Here is a 23,637-nt window from a genome sequence, read left to right as displayed (position 1 = left end):
TGGTCATCATTAGACTCTTGATCCAAGATTTTTTTAGAGAATTCAAATTCCACCATCTGTTGTGGCATGATTTGAACTCAGGTCCCCAGAACGTTTCCTGGATTGCTGGATTAACAGCACAGCGATAATATCACTAGGCCATCACTTCTTCTGATTTGGGTGGTGGAGGGGTGGGGGGAGGGGAGTGTGCATAATGTAGAAAGGATGGTTAGCCCACCAACTTCCCACTCACACCCATGTTCATCCCTATAATGTATAGGATGGGTGGGCAGTAAAACAAGTAGCCTGGCCCATAATATGAAAATAAATGGTATCGAGTTACAACCCATAAAGGACCATCGGCATCTCTATTCATTGGAGAACACCAGTTGGGTGCATTCAGATTGAAAGTAAGTACTCCATAAGCATGAGTTAAGGTGACGTGGTACAGCTCACAGCCAGTATGGACATGGAACAGGACTGCATCAGATTCTAGTCATCCAGCCAACTGAGCTAACTGAACCCCGATGTAGCTAAATAATTCAGGGTCAATTGAGCATGGTAAAAGCTCAAATGACCCAGTGTTACACTGCCAATGCCATAACATGGTAGTCAGGTGTGAGTAGGATTCACAATTTTTTTTTTAAAGTGCTAAAAATAATAGGAATGAAGAGGCTATCATTGAAGGGGACCTCTTGCCCATTGAGGCACTCCTAGAGAAGATAACATCACAAACCGCCTCTTTAAAATGGTTGTCTCTGGCAGCCCCCAAGTATAGGTGTAGCTTCCAATGAAAGAGGGAAGCTCAACGCAGAGTGTGTTTGGCCCAATGTGTGCTGTTGGTCAAGCTTCTAACTGTTCAGTGAGCTGGCTGCCAACTTTTCTCCTGGGCAGGAACCAAGCCGTAATTTCCCACCCACACTTAAAGTGCAGCACTCAGTACTGCACTGGAGTGTTAGCTTAGATTTTGTATTCAACTCTCAGGAGTGAGGCTTGAACCCACAAGCCCTAGACTTAGGGTAAGAGTGCTACCTCCAATCTGCGGTTGATGTCTGTTCTCAACAGAATAGCTGGGACAAACCCAATAATTTAAAGCTAAAAAGGAGTAAATTAAATACATCTAATTGAAAAGTGTGTTATTATGCAATGACAAATGAAACAAACACACAGATTCCCCATTATTCATACATACACTGTCCACAGCAGTAAGCATGTACAATGATCAGGGACAATCAGGTAATATTTCCCTCTTTAGCTCAGGAGCACACATTTCAATTGTTATGCTCTCACTGCTAACCTTGAGATCATCCAACTCATCACAAATTGGGAATTGACCCTCAAATTATTTGCTCTGTACATCTTAGTAGCCTACTGGGCAACACATATTTCCACTAAAACATTTGGGAACCTGGTTTACTTCTGTGTTCCAAATGTCGCTTCTCAAATGACACCGCTGTGGGTGAAACAAAGATTTAACTATTCCATGGTTCACACCGGAGTGTTTTATTGTTTTAAATACGTACCCCAGCCTCTATTGTTCTGTTCTTGACAGGTAGTGGTGGAGGTACGTCCGTTCGTGTAGGCCGAGGTTGAAACTCTGCTGTTACTTTGTTTCTGGCTGGTAATCGAGGACTCACTGCTGGCCGTTCTCGAACAGGAAGGGGGAGTTCATATTTGTTGACTTGGCGGTCTTTGCTGCTCAGAGATTTTGTCGTATGGAAGTCATCCATTTTTCTTTCAGAGAGTTTGTCTCGGACCTCATTGATCAGCGACGCTTGAGGCCCACTCTTGCCTGCCAGCTGAGCCCTGGAGAAGCTCCTAGGTGCTGTGGTAGGCGCTTTGAATTCCTGGGAATCCCTGGTTGTCGTTGCAGCCTTGTGCCACTCTTGGTTAGTTTTGGATGGCGCAGCCTGGTGAGCTTTACCCCATACATCAGCAGAACTGGCATAAAGTGGGTTGTTCTGCATTTCAACCTCCCCCACTTTGGGGAAAGTGTGCTGGGACTGATCGTAAGAGCCGCGCAGACCTTCGTGGTCTAAGGAGCCTCCTTCACTGTTCAAGTGTCGGAAGGAGGGGTCTCTCGGTTTTTCTGCCACTGTTGGAGGAAAAGGTTGTGGCATATTCCTTGGAATAGTTTTTGACACTGAATTTTCCTGACTGCCTGTTCCAGACTGGGGGTAAGGTACCCCTTCAAGTACAAAGTAGGCTGGGTTGTTGAAACTGTTCAAATAGGAATCATCATCCGCAGGAATATTTTGTTTCATCCTAAAAAACAAAATAATAAAGGTACAACTTAGATTATGTGTGTCATCTTCAGTGTACAAGCTTATCATTTACCCTTAGTATGAGATAGTTTTGAATCCAGGACAAAAGACTAGCTGTCCATAAAAGGATTCTCATTATCATTATGGAAAACTCTATTACATCTCAATTCAAAATTACTCCCCAGGTATAGTGCCACTACTCTTCCAATGCCACATAAGGAAACCACTCCTCAGTGCTACTTACTCAGGACATAGAATATAAAATTAAGAGTGCCCACTAAAATTTGCTGCTACTATCCTCAATTGCCACATTTCAACTTCTCCTTGAAAGACCCCAGCGACTCTTTGGCCAGGAGTCACCTCAATTGTTGACCGTTGCATCTACGTGGGGGGTCCAGGACAGACTGTTGGGTATCATCATTCCTAGGAACTTGACAGTCTCGACTCTCTCCACATCAGCTCTGTTGATGTAGATTGGGGTATTTCCTCCTCCTTTCTTCTTGAAGTCAATGATCAATTCTTTTGTTTTGCCGACATTGAGAGAGAGATTGTTATGATTGCAACATGACACCAAGCCGTCAATCTCCTTCCTGTATTTTGATTCATCATTGTTTGATAACTGGTCTACCACAGTGGTATCACCAGCAAGCTTGTCAATGGCATTCATATGGAATTTGGCCACACAATCATGGATGTACAGGGAGTACAGTAGGGGGGCCGAGGACACATCCTTGTGGGATGCCAGTGTTTGAGTTTGTTCACACTGGACTTACAGGATGGAACTAATATCAGCCAGAATTCCCACCTAGAGTTCTGAAGAAGAGTACCTGACTGGAAACATGAACTTTGTTTCTGTCTCCACAGATGCTGCCTGATCTGCTGCACTTCTCCAAAATCCTCTGTGTTTTTTTCAGATTTCTCACCTTTGATTATTGTCCAATTTGGTAGACATTGCAAGACTTTGCTCCATGGTTGAATAATTTGCTGTCAGGTTGGGTTAGGCTGCTCCATGGATGGCTGCCTGGGATTCGGACTGGCACCAATAGACATGAGGTTTTATGTGATGCACAGACACATAGCAATCATGAAGGTCTGACACAAACTGCTGTCAAGTCAGTCCTCCTCCATGGTAGCCCAGTGGTTAGCACTGTGGCGTCACAGCATCCAGGGTCAATTCCAGCCTTGGGTGACTGTCTGTGTGGAGTTTACTCATTCTCCACTTTTCCATGTTGGTTTTTGTCAGATGCTCTGGTTTCCTCCTACAATCCAAGAATGTGCAGTTAGGTAGATTAGCCATAGGCGATGCAGGGTTACCTGGATAGGGTAGACACTAGGTCTGAGTGGGATGGTCTTCAGAAGGTCGATGGGTTGAATGGCCTCTTTCCACAGTGTAGGGATTCTGTGATTGATTCTATACTGTGGCTGTGCAAACAAATATAATGGTACTGCGCATTGACCCAGGTGACACAGAAATTTTTTTTTTAAAATGGAAAGGTATCAGAGCCCAGCACACATCATTACATTTAGAGAAAGAGAAAGAAGACTGAACAAATTTTAACATCATCCAAAATAAAAGTGATCTATTGATCTGAAATTGGAAAAATATTCTCGCCCAAGTTGTCTGAATTTCTGTCAGCATGCTGTAAACAGCACAATACACAAATGCAGGGATGCCCCCTCTGGTTTAGTTTTAATTAAGTTGTTGACACCTCTAAGATCTATTCAGTTCAGTCACAGGTGCTCCATATAAAGATCTTTCACTCAAAACACAGTTTCTCCAATTCAATATCAGTTTAATAAAAGGTTACATATTAACCTTTCATGCCTATAGTCTGAGTAGTTTTATTATACACAAGCTAAAAACAGAATCATCTTCATAATTGTTGCAAGACACTTTGCAAAGATCTTTGACTTCAGATTTCTCCTCTTTTACATTCACTCCGCTCCCTCCTGTGGTGAGCACAGAGTGAGTAAAAGAATACCATAGCCAAAACCAAGCAATCATTTTGATTCTTTCAGACAGCTTTTCCACCTTTTAACCTTTTGTTTGTTAAGTAACATTTCTGTTCTCGCTGCGGTGTGGGACATCAATATTGAATAATGAAACATTTTCTAATTCAGACACTGAGCAAACACTCTCAGTGCAGACAAAGTGCAGTAAAGGGCATTTTATTCCAACAACATATTGGAGATGTGGTCAAAGAAATTCAATAATAGTTCCAGTTTTCCTTAGCTAGTAGGGAAAATGGAATTACAGCAGAGAATTCATTGCCAGTGTTTTTATTATGAACTTACGCCCCCAAAAGAATTGAGTCAACATGGCCCAAAATCATTATTGAAAAAAATCATAAAGAGAGCATAAAGATTCTTTTATTCCATGTTGGCTTTCATCCCAGGAGCTGGAACAATGACAGGACAAGGTGCCAATCCCCTGCACCTCCCATCTCACCAGCACTCCATTTTTTAAATGACACAGCACTGTAAGAGTGGAGAGTGAGGGAGAGGACAGGACCTGTGAGGGTAGGGAGTGAGGGAGAGGGAAAGACCTGTGAGGGTAGGGAGTGAGGGAGAGGACAGGACCTGTGAGGGTAGGCATTAGGGAGAGGACAGGACCTATGAGGGAAGGGAGTGAGGGAGAGGGCAGGACCTGTGAGGGTAGGGAGTGAGGGAGAGGACAAGACCTATGAGGGTAGGGAGTGAGGGAGAGCTCAGGACCTGTGAGGGTAGGGAGTGAGGGAGAGGACAGGATCTGTGAGGGTAGGGAGTGAGGGAGAGGGCAGAATCTGTGAGGGTAACGGTCAGGGAGAGGGCACGATCTGTGAGGGTAGGGTGTCAGAGTGGGGACAGGAACTGTGACGGCAGGGAATCGGGGGTTGGGGACTGTGAGCATAAGTTGTCGGGGTGAGAGGTTGCAGATTCTGACCAAAAAGTAACGTAAAGATAAATGGGAAATTGAATGCAGAGATTTAGTGAGGTACAGGTAGAGAGCTGCTTTACCTGGAAGCTGTGTATGGGTCCTTGGATATTGAGGAGGGATGAAGTAAATGGGCAGATGTTACACCTTCTGTCTGTGCAAGGTAGATGCCATGAGTGGAGGGGCTGTGTTGGGTTGAAGGAGGAGTGGACCAGTGGGTTCTGGAGGGAATGGTTCCTGCTGAAGGCTGGTAAGGGAAGGGAGATGAATATGTGCCTGGTTATGGCATCTCGCTGGAGGTGGCTGAAAAGGTTGAAATGATCCTTTGGATGTGAATTCAGGTGGGATGGTAGGTGAGGACAAGAAGGACCCTACTGCTGCTATGGGAGAGAGATTGAGTGAGGGTGGAAGTGCGGGAGATGGGTTGGACCTGGTTGTGAGCCTTGTTGACCATGGTGCTGGGGAATGCTCGATTGAGGGAAAAGTTGGACATTTTGGAGGCCCTCTTGTCGAAGTTGACATTAAAACAGATGCAACGGAGTTAGAAGAACTAGGAGAATGGAATAGAGTCTTTATGGGAAACAGGGTGAGGATGTATAGTCAAGGTAACTGTGAGAATCACTTGGTTTGTAGTGGATATTGGTAGCTAGTCTATCCTCAGAAATGGAAATAGAAATGTCAAAGAAGAAAGGGAGGAATCAGAGATGGACCAGGTAAAGCTGAGGTCAGGGTGGTAATTGGAATCAAAATTCATAAATATTTCTATTTCTGGATATATTGGAGAAAGAGTGTGGGTGGGGACAGGAGTAGGACTACAACAAGCAACGTTCCACTTATGCCACAAAGAGGCAGACATAACTGGGGCCTATGTGGGTAAAAGCAAGGACTGCAGATGCTGTAAACCAGAGTCTAGATTAGAGTGGTGCCGGAAAAGCACAGCAGGTCAGGCAGCATCTGAGGAGCAGGAAAAATCGTACCCTGGCCACCTTTCTGACCTGAAGAAAATGAAAGGAGTTAAAAGAGAAGGACAAGCTCAGCCAAGCGGAGGAGTGTGGTGGTGGGTGAGCGAATTCAAGCCTTTGTTCCAGGAAGAAGCAGAGAGCGCTGAGACAATCCTAATGGGGGATGGACGTGTAAAGGGCTGGTACTTCCATAGTGAAGGGGAGGTGGCTGGAGCCCACAAACTGGAAATTCTGGAACTGATGTAAAATGTCAGAGAATTGAAGATGTAAGTGAGAAGCAACTGGACAAGGGGAAAACATGTTTCTGTTTCTGATTTCCACCATCCACGGTTCTTTTTTTTATGCCATCATAGGGCAGGAGATCTCAAATTGGCTGCATGCTGGATTCATAACAGTCCATAAAGGGTTGTCTTTCTGCGAGTGTAGATGTTATTTATTTAACTTGTTCAGAGATGTTATTGCACACCACTGGAGTGGGTGGGTCTTGAATCCAGATTTCCTGGTGTATATGAGAAGAAGGTAAGAGTTCCCTTTCAGCCTAACCTCAGGTGTGATGATGGGTTGACATACCTTGATTGAATGACCTCTTCATTGCCCTTCCCTTTAATTCCTATACCAGTACTCCCAGGGTGAGGGCCATCGTCAGGCCAATTGGAAAACATGGAGCTGATGACTTCAGAGAACGCTGAATTCTGACCACATTTTTTCTCACTGCCTCTGTGGAGTAACAGACAAATGTTAAAAATATTCTTTCAGTTTCAGTGCTACCAAACTCCTGGTCGTCCCTCACATGAGCTCAAAGTATAAATGCTACCAAATACTTCTGCTAGCTTTATATTGTAGTATTCTTTATAGTCACTTTTTTCCAGTTCAAACCATCGTAGTTTGTTGCCAAAAACCATCCCAATCCCTCATAAGTCCCTCAAGACTCCCCCACAAGATTCCTTATGAATCAGCGCAAAAAATACATTCTGATTCCTTGCTTCTCTTGAGCTTTCTGATATCAGTTAAAAAGCATTTAGCTGGTTACAAATTGTCTGCTTGCATGTGTAGTAAGAAAAGAAGAGAGTAATACCAGCTGGGGTCCCTGCCCTGAATTTCTGCTGCAAGTAGAAATACTAGGAAAGAGAGATCAGGCTTCGCTGATGTTGGCCCTATCATCAAGTACTCTACAGGTGCTCAGCATCTGCATGTTACATAACTAATAGCTTGCTTTGTTGTATGGTATCCAGATGGCACAAAGAAAAAGCTACTGGCAGCTGGGAAACCCTGCTCAGAATCAGTCACTAGCTGCAAAGGAGGTGAGGGAACGGAATGTAAGAAAATTATTTTTATTTTAAATCATCTTTTTTGCAAATTATTTTTCCTTCATCCACACTTGGCCCCTGATACGTCCAGTTCTGTGTATCAAAATGGAAATATATAAGAGGCATCTGGGAGTAGTCGCTGGATCTTTCTTTCTCTTCCTTTGTCCATTCAGTGCCACTTCCCAATGGCTGAGGTCAGGAACTTGTGTGAGAGACGTCAGATAGGCATCAGTGTGCCACTGTGGATCAGAAATGCCAAGGAGCATTCAATGCTAATGGTCTTTTAAGAAATGATAGCATCGCTGTCCTCACAGTTTGAAAATGTTTCAAATCGCAATGTGAGGATCAGTTTAATAGTTTATTTCAAAATAAAACTGGCTGTGCAAGCAAAATTCTGCATCTAAAGAAGGGCAAGAGGGTGATATTTTGGGTATCTGTTCTGTTTATTAAATTGATTGATTTAAGCAGGAACTGAGGTAATCTTCAGTTGTTTGAGTCTCAAATGATTTTTTAAAAACAGTAATGCTATTCACACTCACTGAAGTGTTTGCAACATGTAACAGCAAGATCAGTATAACCAGGGGGGAATGCAGCAGATGCATGCACTGTTCAATCATTTAAATGCAAGATTCTTTCAGAAAATTCTTACAAGGTCATTTCCCGGAATTACGAGGTCAATTCCCGGAATGACGGGACTATTTTATGCTGAAAGATTGGAGCGACTGGGCTTGTATACGCTTGAGTTTAGAAGGCTGAGAGGGGATCTGTTTGAGACGTATAAGATTATTAAAGGATTGGACACTCTGGAGAAAGGAAGCATGTTTCAGCTGATGGGTGAGTCCCGAACCAGAGGACACAGTTTAAAAATAAGGGGTAGGCCACTTAGAACAGAGTTGAGGAGAAATTTCTTCACCCAGAGAGTGGTGGGTGTATGGAATGCTCTGCCCCAGAAGGCTGTGGAGGCCAAGTCTCTGGATACTTTCAAGAAAGAGTTGGATAGAGCTCTTAAGGATAGTGGAATCAAGGGTTATGGGGATAAGGCAGGAACAGGATACTGATTGAGGATGATCAGCCATGATCATAATGAATGGTGGTGCTGGCTCGAAGGGTAGAATGGTCTACTCTTGCACCTATTGTCTCTTGTCTATTGTCTATTAATATTTTGAGATATATTTAAGGTAAGATATATAAGAGGAACATAGAAAATAGAAGCAGGAGTAAGCCATTTGGTCCATCAAATGTGCTCTGCCATTAAACATGATCATGCAACTCAGTACCCTGTTTCCACTTTCTCTCCATACCCTTTGATCCCCTTATTCCCAGAAGCTATATTTAGAAAACATTCAATGTTTTGGGCTCAACTGTTTTCTGTGGCAGAGAATTCCACAGGCTCGCTACTCTCTGGGTGATAAAATACACTTCATCTCAGTCCTGAATGGTTTATCCCATATCCTTAGACTGTGACTCCTGTTTCTGGACTTCCTGGTTATCAGGACGTTCTTCCTGCATAATATATACAGACAAAATATAGTATGTTTGACACTAATGATTTCCAAATTTTCCACCATTCTCTGTATTATGCTTGGATCTGTTGTGGGTTAGGAATGAACTTCCTGATTTTCCAAAATTCCATTGTTATTTTTAATGTGTCTACCAGGATGGTCAAAGATGGTATTAATCACCTAGTTTTCATGTTCTGATGAAGGCTTACTTCTGAAATATAAATCCTTCTCTTTTTGAAATGCTATCTGGTCCACTCTACATTTCTAATAATTTCTGTGTTTGATGAAGAACCCCTATTTGCATAGAAACTAGGATCAGAAATAGACCATTTAGCCCTTCAAACCTGCTCCAACATTCAATGAGGCTATGGCTTATCTGTTCATGCTAGAAATTCTACCTTTGATTAATCTTCCCTAAAATAATATACTCATCTCCACTTTTAAAATATTCAATGGCTCCTGTCTCCACCATCTTCTGAGGCAGAGTTCCAAAGTCACACAAGAGGCCATTTCCCCTGATCTCTGTCCTGAAAGGGAAAGCCCTAATTTGAAGTCAGTGCTCTCAACTTCTGTACTGGCCCACAATAGTAAATGAAGAGACCAGATTGAGGTTTTAAGATAATGAGATGGTTTCATACAGTGGACCAAGAAAAACTCTGATGAGTGGGTGAATAAACAGATTAAGATATATTGGCAAAGGTCCAGAGTCATAGAGTCATAGAGATGTGCAACATGGAAACAGACCTTCGGTCCAACTCGTCCATTCTGACCAGATGTCCCAACACAATTGAGAGGAGAGTTGATGAGATATTTTTTCAATTAGAGTATAGGCAGAACATTGAAAGCACCTGAAAATGCAGTTGTACTTGATTCTATAAGTGATTTGAGAAGGGAATTGGATAGGTACTCAAGGATGAGCTAATTATGGGGAAATGGAGAAAAAGTGGGGATGTAGGACGAAGCATGATTGCACCTTCAAAGATCCAATAGGCCAAATGGCATCCTACTGGGTTCTAAGTCTGTATGTCTAGAAAGTATGAGGTCTTACATGTTTGAATAGTTTTCAATAATTACAATCCTGCCTCACGGATGAAGAAAGACTGCTTGAACAAGCTACATGACTGTGAGGACGCTAATGGAATGTACCCAATCAAGTCACTGATTCCAGTGAAGAAGAAGGAAACGTTCTCGGGGTTAGGGGTCCTCTTGTGGCGCAGTAGTAGTGCCCTTACTGTCTGGGCCGAGAGGCCTGGTTTCATGTCCTGTCTGCTCCAGAACAGGTTGATTTTGAAAAAAAAGGTTAAATAAAAGAAACGCTATGAATAGAAACAGGAGACTATTAAAAATGGACATAGAGTTATACAGCATGGAAACAGATCCTTCAGTCCAAACCGTCTTTTCTGACCAGATATCCTAAACTGTTCTAGTCCCATTTGCCAGCATTTGGCCCGTATCCCCCTAAACCATTCTTAATCATGTGCCTATCCTGATGCTCGTTCCACACACACACCACCCTCTGCATGAAAAAGCTAGCCCTCAGGTCCCTTTTAAATCTTTCCACTCTCATCTTAAACCTAGTTTTGGACTCCCATACCTTGGGAAAAAGACCTTGGCTACTCACCCTCTGCATGTCCCTCATGATCTTATAAACCTTGATAAGGTCACCCCTCAGCCTCAAATCTTCCAGGGAAAAATGCACATTATAAATGCAAAACTGGAAATTCAACAATTTTCCAGCACCTATCCTACAAACCTGTTCCAATGTTACCTACCCAGGGTTGTCCTGGATTGGTTTGGAAGATATAGGCTTATCTTTCAGGGACCGGATGCCATCTCTCTCTGAACTAATCCATTCTGTTCGAAATAAAATGAAGAAATGTTAGTAGATTGCAAATGCACTAAATAGTCAACCAATTTGCAAAAGTTTTTGAAAATTTATGCTTGAACGATAACATTTTACAAAAATAGAACTTTTGCTAATTTATATGTTGTGTGAATTTAACCAAGAACAAAGATATCCAAGATGCTTTTAGACATAGACATAAAACATGATAGCGCAGTACAGGTTCTTCGGCCCTCAGTGTTGTGCCGACCTGTGGAACCAATCTGAAGCCCATCTAACCTACACTATTCCATTTAAAAGTCCTTAAGATTGGCGAGTCTACGACTGTTGCAGGCAGTGTGTTCTATGCCCCTAGTACTCTTTGAGTAAAGAAACCACCTGTGACATCTATCTATCTATTACCCCTCAATTTATAGCTACTTCCCTAGGGCTAGCCATCACCATCCAAGAAAAAAGGCTCTCACTGACCATCCTATCTAACCCTCTGATTATTTTATATGTCTCAATTAAGTAACCTCTCAACATTCTTCCCTCTAACGAAAACAGCCTTAAGTTCCTCAGCCTTTCCTCATATAGCCTTCCCTCCATACCAGGCAACATCCTAGTAAATCTCCAAAGCTTCCACATCCTTCCTATAATGCAGTGACCAGAACTGTATGCAATACTCCAAGTTCGGTCGCACCACAGTTTTGTACAGCTGCAGCATTACTTCGTGGCTCCAAAACTCAATCCCTTTACCAATAAAACCTAACACACCGTACTCTTTCTTAACAACCCTATTGATCTGTGTGGCAACTTTCAGGGATGGATGTGCATGGACACCGAGATCTCTCTGCTCTTCCACACTACCAAGAATCTTACCATTAGCCCAATACTCTTTATTCCTGTTACTCCTTCCAAAGTGAATTACCTCATACTTTTCTGCATTAAACTCCATTTGCCATCTCTGAGCTCAGCTCTGCTGCAAGTCTACATCTCTGTGTAACCTGCAACATCCTTCAGCACTATCCACAACTCCACTTACTTTAGTGCCATCCACAAATTTCCTAACCCATTTTTCTGCACCCTCATCCAGGTCATTTCTCAAAATGACAAACAGCAGTGGCCCCAAAACAGATCCTTGCGGTACACTACTAATAACTGAACACCAGGATGAACATTTCCCAACAACCACCAGCCCCTGTCTTCTTTGCGCTAGCCAATTTCTGATCCAAACCACTTTTGTTTTGGAAGGAAGAAAATATCTGAGGACAACATTATGAGAGTACCAACAAGTAATATGACTGAATTCATGCCAGCAATACCCCACCAAAGGCTGAAAAATAATTTTCAGTCAGCATTTGGTCAGAAGGAGATGCCAAGGGGAGATCCCAAACTTCAATAGAGGGAAAGAAAATTAGGCACATTACCTCCTGGACCACTTAGTGGATAATTTTAATGGTATTGCAAGTTGTATTGTTGTCCAATCATTGCTTATTGTGTAGGTGATGTATTAAATTTTGAGACCATAACAGAGAGGTAATGTGCTTCTGTACATATTACTGTGTCATTTTATTGTACTGGGAACTCCGGCATCTGAGGAACTCACCATAAAGACGTTCCCGAGTTCTTTTGCGTTCAGCAGGAACAACGACCCTCATCGTAACACGGATAGATCCCGACTCATCTCCCAGGTGAGACAGACCTGTCTCAAACATCTGTGGTGTGTTTCCAATTAGGGACTTCAGTGCAATACAACACTCTCCTGCCAAAGGGTGGGAAGTGAGAACACAGCAGCCTTATAACAATGTAATTGAAGTTTATGTTGGATTGATTTATGGCCTTCAGTAGATTAGATTAGATTAGATTACTTACAGTGTGGAAACAGGCCCTTCGGCCCAACAAGTCCACACCGACCCGCCAAAGCACAACCCACCCATACCCCTACATTTACCCCTTTAACCTAACACTACGGGCAATTTAGCATGGCCAATTCACCTGATCCGCACATCTTTGGACTGTGGGAGGAAACCGGAGCACCCGGAGGAAACCCACGCAGACACGGGGAAACCCACGCAAACCCACACAGTCAGTCGCCTGAGTCGGGAATTGAACCCGGGTCTCTGGCGCTGTGAGGCAGCAGTGCTAACCACTGTGCCACCGTGCCGCCCACAGTAGTATTATGAGAGATTTCTGTACTGTTATTATCAGCATTCTTCTGTTATTTTTGACTTTCGTTTTGCTTTAGAGCATCGTTTGGAGGTAAATTCGCAGCAGATACTCCTGATTTACTGAGGACAGGGCAAAGCAGGGTGGGTTGCTGGAGTACAATGCACTCAAGATGGGTGATGTGCATTGAACATGCAACATAATCCTGCTTAGGGCACCTGCATTCCCCAGAAGGTTCATTAAAAATGTACTGTCTGGTCTCCTAATTGGTCTATTCAAAGGCCTAACACCTGGTTAAGACAACAACATGCCTGAAAAGTATCAATATTGAATCAGATACCTTTCAAATTGGTTGTTTGCAAGTAGGAAGTATGAATTGCTGAGTTATAACTCTACACCTTAAATTCTTCCTCTTGGACATTCTGCCTTTACAAACAGACAGACATATGAAGACAGACAAGACATAAATATTAGGATTGGAAAAAGAAAATCAAAATCACAGTTTGAACACACATGTCTGGACCACAGGCTTCAGTGAGTTACTTTTCCTTGTTCCTTCAATTCCTTTGTTGTCCGTTGCTATTGATAGAAGGTTGCTTAAACACATCTTTCCCTCATTAATTTATACTTTTACTGTCTTTAAAGGCTAGTTGGAACTTGGTTTTAACTTACCATAGGATTCGTATCCATCTGTGGATTTTATGGTCAGCAGGAGGTGTTGGTCTTGTAGGTACTCAATGTCAGACAGAATTGGAGACAACTAAAAGCAGCAACAGTGAATAATGAGAGATGGCAAAGAGTTCAGTGAGTTTAAATTAGTAATTATATATTAACCAGGATTTGGAAAATCTTTGCTTTGGGTCAATGTCTCTGTCAACAGCTTTTCATTATAAATCAAAAGGTTAAATTATGCTTTGGTGAAGTCAGAATTAGAATACCGTGTATCATAAGGCACACCAATTTCTAAATGACAGTGATGAATTTAAAGGATTTTAAGAGTATTGGACTTATGTTCACATAAATGGATACATCAGAATATAGGGGGTTTTATTCCACATTTAACCCTATTTGGTCCTAGTATTCTTGAGAGAGCAGTTCAACAATTTTATTCTGCATTAGATTTATGATATACCTAGTTTGAATGTACTTGATGAGACACCTTATTGGGAATGTTACACTGGATCAGACCCATCATAGATACAAAGAATCCCTAGAGTGTGGACACAGGCCCTTTGGCCCAACAAGTCCATACTGACCCTCCAAAGAGTAACCCATCCGGATCCATTCCCCTACTACTCTACATTTACCCTGACTAATGCACCTGACCTACACGTCCCTGAACACTGTGGGCAATTTAGCATAGCCAATTCACCTAACCTGCACATCTTTTGATTGTGGGAGGAAACCACAGCACCCAGAAGAAACCCATGCAGATACGGGGAGAATGTGCAAACTCCACACAGACAGTCGCCCCGGGTGGAAATTTAAACTGGGTCCCTGGCACTGTGAGGCAGCAATGCTAACCACTGAACCACTGTGCCATCCTGTACCTAATGCTCAAAGTATTTGATTGACGGCTGTCATACATATTTGGGAAACATTAGCCAGGAGAGTGAACTGCAGCAAGCCCTCCTGGCTTAGAAATGGCTTCAAAGAGGCCTCCCATGTCTTCCATCAAATTGTGGGAATTATCAGAACTTTTTCATTCACTTGTGGGACATGGGTATCTTGAGCTAGGTCAGCATTTATTGCTTTCTTGTACCACTGCAATCTATATGTAGTGGACAGACTCACAGACTCACAATGCTCTAGACAGACTCACAATGCCATCAGGGCGGGGCTTCTGGATTTTGACCCAGCGACACTGAAGGGATGATGATATATATATACCCAAGTCAGGATGGTGAGTGTCTAAAAAGGGAATTTGTATAGTGGTTGATTCAGTCAGCTGGAGTGTTAATGAACCTGAAACACAAGGGAAGGACGTTCCTGTGAACAACAAGAAATGTGTTCTTGTTCTACAGGTCCTACATCTCTGTGTTTCTTCATTAGTGGGGTGGCATGGTGGCTCAGTGGTTAACACTGCTGCCTCACAGCACCGGGCATCAGGTTCAATTATACCCTTCGGAGACTGTCTGTGTTCAGTTTTCATATTCTCCCTGTGTCTGCGTGGGTTTCCACCGAGATGCTCTGGTTTGCTCCCACAGTCCAAAGATGTGCAGGTTTGGTGGATTAGCCATGGTAAATTACCCAGAGCATCTAGGGATGTGTAGATTAGGTGGATTGGCCGTAGGAAATGCAAGGTTACAGGGGTAGGGTACAGGGTTGGGTCTGGATGGAATGCTCTTTGGAGAGTCAGTTTGGACTCGATAGGCCAAATGATCTGCTTGCACATTGTGGAGATTCCAGGATGTCAAGAGTGTATTGTCAGCCCCAATTCTATAAGGAATGAATGACCACTCATTGAAAATTAAATTTAGTCTGTTTTGAAATAATATTTAGGTTCATCCCATTAAAGCCAACATTCTGCTCACCTTGGACAATAACCTGCTCCCCAAATGAAAATTAGATGGAGTAGACTATTTTTTACAAGGTCTATGTACAATTGGGCATGTTTAAATCTGAGATAACTTTGAGCTTCTGCATACAAATACAAAGCTCATTCACTCTTATACATGTCCAGCTTATTTCCAAATGTAGCAGTCAAGAAAAGTAAGTTTTTCCTGTCTGTCTTTGATGTATTAATCCCAGGTGACTAGCCTGACACTAGCCTATTAGGATGGGAAAATGGTAGGATAGTTTATCCTTCTGGATTCTCAATAGAGGTCTTTACTGATTAGTGATACTAAGGTTCCTGTGTTGCTTCTAACACAACCTTGGCTGAGATCAGTTAAGGACAAGGATTGAATCCTAACTAACTAAGCTTTTTGTTTGCTCTAGACATTGCTCAAATAACCAAATAGCATTTCTCACTGTTCAGATCGAAACATAAAGACCTGGTTGAGCTTACAGTAAATGACTGTTGTATTATGTATAAAATAAATATTATATATTTTAGTTATCATCTTTCATCAGGCTAAAACAGTGACCTACCATTGGCAACTGGTGTGCAGACCACTGAACTCTCAGGAATCCATGTTTAATACAAATCTGCAAAGCATTATCCAAACTTTTCTTAAATTCTGTCAAGAAAAAGTGAATTTTGGAAAAGTGAGCATTATTGTTTTCAAAATGCATACTTTTCTGTTCACCTGTGAATATCTTTGTGGTAATTTCAAACAGAGATTTTCATCTATACTGAGTGCAAATCTTTGCTATTGTCCTTGCATTGCCATGTCTACATTGAAAAGGTAGAGTCAGGTTTGACAAAACCTTGCGCATAATCTTTGTCCAGCTAGAAATCTGATTATTGCACAAGGTATCACTGAGGCACAAAACAAATAAGCCACAATAATGGTATTAAAATTGTTAGTTACTGTTTGCAGAACAAATTGCGCTCTTCATTTGACTGTAAGGATTCTGCACCAATTGTTCGACTGGTGTTAAATCCAGAACTCAACGATTGCAGACAGTCAGAAACCTTGTTCACATTTATTGATCATATTGAATGGTGGAGCAGGACTGAGTCAAATGGCCCAGTCTTGCTCCTATCTTCTGTATTTCTTTTAACTGCAGTTGAGATTGGAAGTTGCTGGGATCTCCACTTGCCAATCTTCCACCTGATAAACCCGCTATGGTCACTTACAGAAACAGGAGATCAGTAAACAATGGCATAGATTTATAGCAGATTGGTTCACCCAGTATAGGAGTAATAACAACTGATACGACACAGGCACAGAACAGCTAGAAAAGCTGTCTTTGTTCCTTTGAATGGAATTGAATACTCTCCCCCAGAATGAGTGTGGTGGGTGGAGGAAGGGGAGTGCAGTGGATGAGATAGGAGTTTTCCAACCTCTGCTGTGAGTGGGTACACCTTTCCTGAAAGTGATGGGGCTTTTGTCAGCACCCTGGGCTGTGGGTGAGACCCCTGTCACCTCTCATAAATATCACAAAGTTAGGGAGTGAAATTAAATGGGAGATGTGATAATTTACAGAAAACAATAACTTGTTCCAATGAAAGTTGTTATAAAGAAGGAAATTCATTTTAAAAAAGGAACAAAATGTGAGTGTCAATCAATAAGTTGGATCTCAATTAAACTCTGATCAGTCTGAATAACCAATCTCCTAACTGCAATGTGTTTAAAATTTCCCATTAAAATCCTGCCAGTTTTATCATCTTAAGTGCTGCTGTTAAATGTGTTATTACTCCTAATAAATACTATTATAATAAACTTGTGCCATGTATTGTTGTGAATCCTATTTAATGGAAGAGTAAGTTATGAGTAAGAACATTTGTCCTTTAATAACTATCTTCATTCTCCCTTCCTGTATTGATGGAATTTTGTTCCTCTTGATGTTTTTGTTCCATATATTCTGGCTGCTCTTCAAGCAATCTGGCACAGAAATGCGTTGAGGGGTGAAATTTGTTCGGGATGTGAAATGTGTGGCAGTCATTCAGCTGCCCATTATTCAAACGTCAACTGAAGTCAAAAAAAAGAAACAGGGTATAGCAGATGGCCAGACCACCAATGCCCATTCTGGACTGTGCAGGAATTATAATCATATGAATTTACACATCCAGGCTATGTTGGTATATATGCTGCATACCCACAAACATAAGTCTGATTTGACATGCTGCATTGTTTCCCCATCACTATCACACTTTTCTTTAACTATATATAAATATTTAAATATTGACTCAAGCTTCTTCAATCATTAACTCCACGAGTCAAAGCAAAACCTTCAGTATACAAAACCATCCACTGAGAGAAAGTGAGGATTGCAGATGCTGGAGGTCTGAGTCGAAAAGTATGGCACTGGAAAAGCACAACAGGTCAGGCAGCATCAAAGGAGCAGGAAAGTCGACATTTTGGGCATAAGCCCTTCATCAGAAAACCACCCACTGCCCCTCCAAGTTACTATTGCTCATGCATGATCTTGGACCCTGTGGGCAAAGTGTTTTACAACCAGTGCTGAGCTGACCTGAAATTTACATATGCTTCCCACTCACAGGGTTTCAGTCAGTAATGCAAAGTAATCAGTCACTGATACATGCATGGATATGAAATTTTCCTTTCTTTATTCAAAGACATTGTGGCCAATTGTAATGAACCTATCGCTACATGTATTATAAACAAATTGTTTAACATTACCAAAGTAAGGAATTCAAAATGGTCTTTTTTTCTGTGGATGTCAATGCTACAGTGGCGTTTTTATATCTAACCAATATTGGGGACAATTAATTGGGAGGTATCACCCTATAATTGGTTGCAATGTGAGTATTGAATATTCCAAACCTTCCAGACAGCTTGAGTGAAATTCAATGAAAAATTTTGTTTTGCATGTTGTCTTCACAATGGCTTCAATGAGTTCAAACTCAATGCAGGCCTGCCCGGAGCTGTTACCAGGACCTGCAAACAACATAAGTATAATTAACTATAAATGAGAAAAAGTCAACAGCAACAATAACCTGCATTTTATAGTGTCTCTTAACCAAACTCACCAATATATGAATGCATATCATACCTTATGCACACTAGCCTTCGAGTAGTGTGTGTGCATACATGTGCGACAGTGTATATGTGTGCCTGAGTGTGTGTATGCATGTATATGTATGTGTGTGTGTGTGCGCGCGTACTCACTAATTTGATATATGTCATTGCTGGAAAATGAAACAATATCAGTGTTATATACTTCTAGCCCAAGCTATGGTCAATTATAAAATAAAAAGAAAACACAAACTTTCAGGAAGCACCTACATTTACTTAGCTCCACAATATTAGCCATGTTTTTTAAATGGATGTCTCTCTACCACCCTCTCACAATAATACTCATTACTTTGTTTCTGTAGGAACAAGCCTAGAAGTTGCTTTAACATTTATGCACAGCATTTTTCAAAGGCTCCGCTTGGTAATTTGAATGACTCACTGACTTCACTCATAATTTCCTAATTTTAATTTGTATTTCCCTAAAATCATTCCCTCCTTTGTAAATTCCTTTATAATTTTGCAAGCAATTAATTATGAAACCTGAAAGTGTCATAGCTTCAATCAAACACAAATCTAATTTCCCTTAACATCTTATTATTTTAATACTCAATACCCACAACCACACTTGTTGCTCACGTCTATACAGTTGAAGCATGACAATATCTTTGCCTGATTTCAGGAGAATGGCACAGAGTATCCAGTAATAGAACCTTGTCTGATTTGCACTCAATGGGCTGCTTTTTACTAGCTATTTGGGTTGGGTTGGGTTGGGAGGTTGTAGCGTGGCCAGTGGAAGTTTGGGCAGACATATAAAAAGGGCCAGGAAAGAGAAGGTGAAGGGCAGCTCTCCTGTGAAATTTCGATATCTCTCTGCTCCACCTCAACAATGGACCAAGTGGAGAATGTATTGTTTATTGCTGCCTTGTTGTATTCCCATAATGCTCATCTCCCTAATGTGCCAATGACAATCTTTAAGCAATAACTAGCAATTTTCGTTGCCTCTGGACTTAAGTGTACTCTGCTGCCTGTGCTGCTTAACCTGACCTCAGACAAAGAGACTTTAATTCATTCACTTTGATCTAGGTTCATAGCCAAATGCAGAAGATGAAAGATCAGTGGACAATCTGCAGTAACAACCCACTCTAATCAATTCACACTGTACAATTTCACTTGCAGAATGATTCAGGAATTGCTCCCCCCACATGCTCTCCCCACCCTCGGACTGATGAACATGTTCTTTGCAGTAAGTTGCTCTTTTTACCTTTTTTAGACACAAACTGGGAAGTTACCCCAATTTCAAATGTGGAAAAGACAGGTGAATGGTCGCTGGTCATAATGTCATCAGTGCAACCTGCAGAAAAATGAAATAGCATGAATATGTGAAAATGAATTATTATACTCTTAGTTCTTCTGAGACAGGTGATCTGGCACAATTCTGTCATTATTGTATCACAGTAAGTAGCGATGAGTGGCACACACCTTTAAAAAAGAGGAAAATAATACCTTGAACTTTCAACTGCTTTTTAGAAATAGTGGTTAGGACCAGATTCTTGAATTCTTGCCCCCATTCTCACGTCTTGCAATTTTCACTGGTATGGGATAAAGATATCTGTAGCACACTCACACATATCCCTTGTATTTCCCAAGGTTAATACAATTGAACACGTGCTGATTGGTTGGTTGAGTCCCAAAAGTCCAGAACCACTTACCTCACAGGAGACTGTGTTTACATTTTAACTGGTGGCATAAAGAGGGAATTCAAGTGTTATCTGTTTTTGATGCAATTAGTGAATCGATTGATTTATTGTTTCACAATAGGTTGACTACTTGAAAGGGTTTACAGTTTTTGAATGAATTTTATGAATTTGAGTTTGTTATCAGTCAGTTTGCTTCAGGGAGAGCTGAATTCGATTATCAATAGTTGAAATTTTCATCTATCTTCCAATGTCATGGCTTATAAAGTTTACCCATCGTAGATATTGGATGATTGGCAGTGAAGCACATTTAAGATGAGGAGGCACAAAGGGTTCATGGGAAATATGAGGGGTCATGTCAGGTAGAAGTGGGTAGGGGAGGGTTTGAGGGCCTGAAACTCATGTTGAAAACCAGACCAACATCCCAGTAAATGTATGAACACATTCCACCTGGCTGCTTAGCCATTACCCATGACATTGCTACCTCTGGACATTGTGGACTGGATCTATCCCATTCCACCACCCCCATCACAAAAAGAAGGCAGGCGAGGGGAATTTTCTCAGACGTAGTTCAGCAGGTATCCCATTCAAGCTCCTTCTACTCCACAAAAATCTGAACTAATTGTGTTCATTAAAACATTGTTAAGATGGTTCCGTAAAATCCCTTCGTCAAGTAAAACCAATTTCCTTTCGATGTCTGTCCGATGTAATGATCTAAAATGGTACTAGTTTCAAACTATGAACAAAGGGTGGGACAGAAAGTGGGAAAAGCCCTGTAACATGGGTGAAAGTTGTGTTAGAAACAGAGTTACTATCATTCCATCCAGTACAAAGTTCTGTTTTCTATTCCACTGAAAGGAATTAAACAAATCTTCCACCCTTCCTATGACATTCAAAGGGAGTGCACGAGCAGGTCACAGGCTACTCTGAGAATTCTGCCTAATATACATTTATAGGGTCTAAACAAACCTCTCATCAGGTGAGACGTGATTGGTGTTCCATTGAGGGGCTTGAGAATGCCTCAGAGAGTTTCAAGACAAAGATAATTAGCTCAGTAAACCAATTACCTTTATATAGAAAAGCTTTAATTCCTTTAGGATCTCTATTGTAGAATTTAATTTAGTCATAGTAATAATGTCTATCTTATTAATGTAATTTGTATCTGATTGCTAACAGTGTAACAAACTACAATGCCTCTTCTCATTAAGACACACTTGATGACAGCAAATTATCCCAAACGCAGTCTGGTAATAGTTGGCATTCCCAAAACACACAACAATAATCTCCTTATATACTACTGTTTGCTATTTCTGCACTTGTAGTTATTACAATTGCATTCAAGACCTAACATTAATCCCTTCCAACACTGCTAGTTACTGATTTCCATTTTGAAAAGTACCTATCCACCGTTACTCTCTCTTCTCTGACCAAGCAAATTTTGTATTGATCTTGATGGCTCATCCTAGTTCCCATGAGACTCTACCTTTGGTATCAGCTTGCTATGAGGTACCTTATCAAATGCCTTACTGAAGTCCATGTAGACAACATACTATGATCTTCCCTCATCAGTTATTCTTGTCACCTTCTTAAAGAACTCAATCAAGTTGGTGAGACATGACTTTCCCTGTACAAAACTATGCTTCCTTTCACTAACAATTTCATTTCCTTCCAAATGTAAATAAATCCTGTCTTGCAGTATCTTCTCCAATAGGTTCCCCATCACTGATGTCAGGACCTCCTACCTACAATTATCTGGGTTATACCTATTTCCCTTCTTCAACAAAGGAACAACATTGGCCATTCTCCAGTCTTGTGGAACCTTGACTGAGGCCAAAGAGGATGCAAAGATATTTGTTAAGGCTCCAGCTATTTCCTCCCTTGCCTCCCACAGCATCTTAGGAAGAAAGGTTGAGGAGGCTTGGGCTTTTCTCATTGGAGTGAAGAAGGGTGAGAGGTGACTTGATAAAGGTGTACAAGATGATGAGAGGCATAGATATTGTGGATACCAGAGACTTTTTCCCAGGGTGGAAATGGCTATCATGAGGGAGCATGATTTTAAGGTGGTTGGAGGAAGGGTTAGGAGAGATGCCAGAAGTGGGTTATTTACACAGAGAGTGGTGGGTGCATGGAATGCACTGCCAGCAATAGTAGTAGAGTCAGAGACATTTGGGATATTTGAGCAACTCTTGGATAGGCACATGGAAGATAGTGCAATGAAGGATATGTCGAGTAGTTTGATCTTAGAGTAGGATAAAATATTGACACAACATTGATGGCTGAAGTGTGCTGTACTGTTCTATGTTCTATTTCCAAAATGCTCCCCTACTAAAACTTTGATCACCCGGTCAGGCTCATTTCCCAATATCAGGTCCAGTATGGCTGCCTCCTTCATTGAACTATCTACCATTGATCCAAAAATCCCTTTCTGGATACACCTAACAAATTGTTCTCCATCCAAATCCCTGGTGCTAAGGGAATCCCAGTCAATATGGGGTAAGTTAAAATCATCCACCACAACAACACTGTCAGTTTCACATCTTTCCAGAATCTGACGACATATCTCTTCCTCTATCAACCATTGGCAGCTGGGAAGTCTGAATTCCAATCCCAACATTGTGATTGTACCCGTCCTATTTTTCAGCTCTGCCCATAATGCCTCACTGCAAGATGCCGCCGAGGTGACCTCCCTCAACACAGCTGTGATACCAGTAATGCGACTCTCTCACCACTTTTGCTTCCTCCTCTGTCTTGTCTAAAACGTTGATAAAGTTTGCTTATTTTAAATATTAGATGTTATAAAAATTTGTAAAATATTTTCTCAGTATCGGCTGACCTGAGTATGAGTAACAAAATTATTCAAGTTTGGAAAGTTGATGCAAAATATTTTCAAAAACTTCATAAGTGACATGTCTTTGTTCACCAGCACAGTAATGGCCAGGATACTATGGAAGTATCCTTGCCCTAAGCTGCAAAGTATCCATTTATTTCAATGATAAATTATTATACTCACCATATGAGGTACATTGATTATACGTCTCTGGGTAAGATTTCCATAGGACTCTATCACACCAAGAAGGAACGTTTATTCTTATCTATAATAAAAACAATGAACAAAGATATGAATAATAAGCTTGAATGTATCTTCAAATGATGTCAAACTTTTGAGTCTGAAGTTGCTTCCTTCCTCTTTCTCACCATTTTTAAATGATAGAGCTATATTTGCAATTTTCTAACTAAAAACACATTTCAAAGATATAGAAAGCTTTGAAAAATTACAATTAATGCATCTGTACTTCCCTCACCTGATTTTTCTAATGTTCTGGATTGGAAACCACAAGGTCTTAGAGATTTTTCTGCCTTAAGTCCCATTACTGTTTTCCTTATTCATATTAGATCTAGATAGTCCTTCCCTTTGACTTATTTTTAGGTTTCTTCT

At 41.3% G+C, this 23,637-nt stretch overlaps 1 protein-coding gene across 1 annotated transcript in view; it reads right to left on the bottom strand.

Moving 5' to 3' along the window:
- The window catches only part of LOC122557387 (phosphatidylinositol 3,4,5-trisphosphate 5-phosphatase 2-like), a 146,769-nt gene that overhangs the window by 5,704 nt on the left and 117,428 nt on the right, over window positions 1–23,637 (bottom strand). The window contains exons 19-27 of the mRNA XM_043705046.1: window positions 23,212–23,293; window positions 19,769–19,858; window positions 18,316–18,429; window positions 16,013–16,101; window positions 13,592–13,679; window positions 12,360–12,515; window positions 10,701–10,782; window positions 6,690–6,836; window positions 1,503–2,244 (exon numbers count right to left, since the gene is read on the bottom strand). Coding sequence (XP_043560981.1) covers window positions 1,503–2,244; window positions 6,690–6,836; window positions 10,701–10,782; window positions 12,360–12,515; window positions 13,592–13,679; window positions 16,013–16,101; window positions 18,316–18,429; window positions 19,769–19,858; window positions 23,212–23,293 — 1,590 coding nt within the window. The remainder of the gene's footprint in view (window positions 1–1,502; window positions 2,245–6,689; window positions 6,837–10,700; window positions 10,783–12,359; window positions 12,516–13,591; window positions 13,680–16,012; window positions 16,102–18,315; window positions 18,430–19,768; window positions 19,859–23,211; window positions 23,294–23,637) is intronic.

This window comes from Chiloscyllium plagiosum, chromosome 15, assembly GCF_004010195.1.
Source record: "Chiloscyllium plagiosum isolate BGI_BamShark_2017 chromosome 15, ASM401019v2, whole genome shotgun sequence".
In the NCBI taxonomy this organism is placed as follows: Eukaryota; Metazoa; Chordata; class Chondrichthyes; order Orectolobiformes; family Hemiscylliidae; genus Chiloscyllium; species Chiloscyllium plagiosum.
Note: the sequence above shows the minus strand (reverse complement) of the source record. Positions and strands in the feature narration are given on the sequence as shown.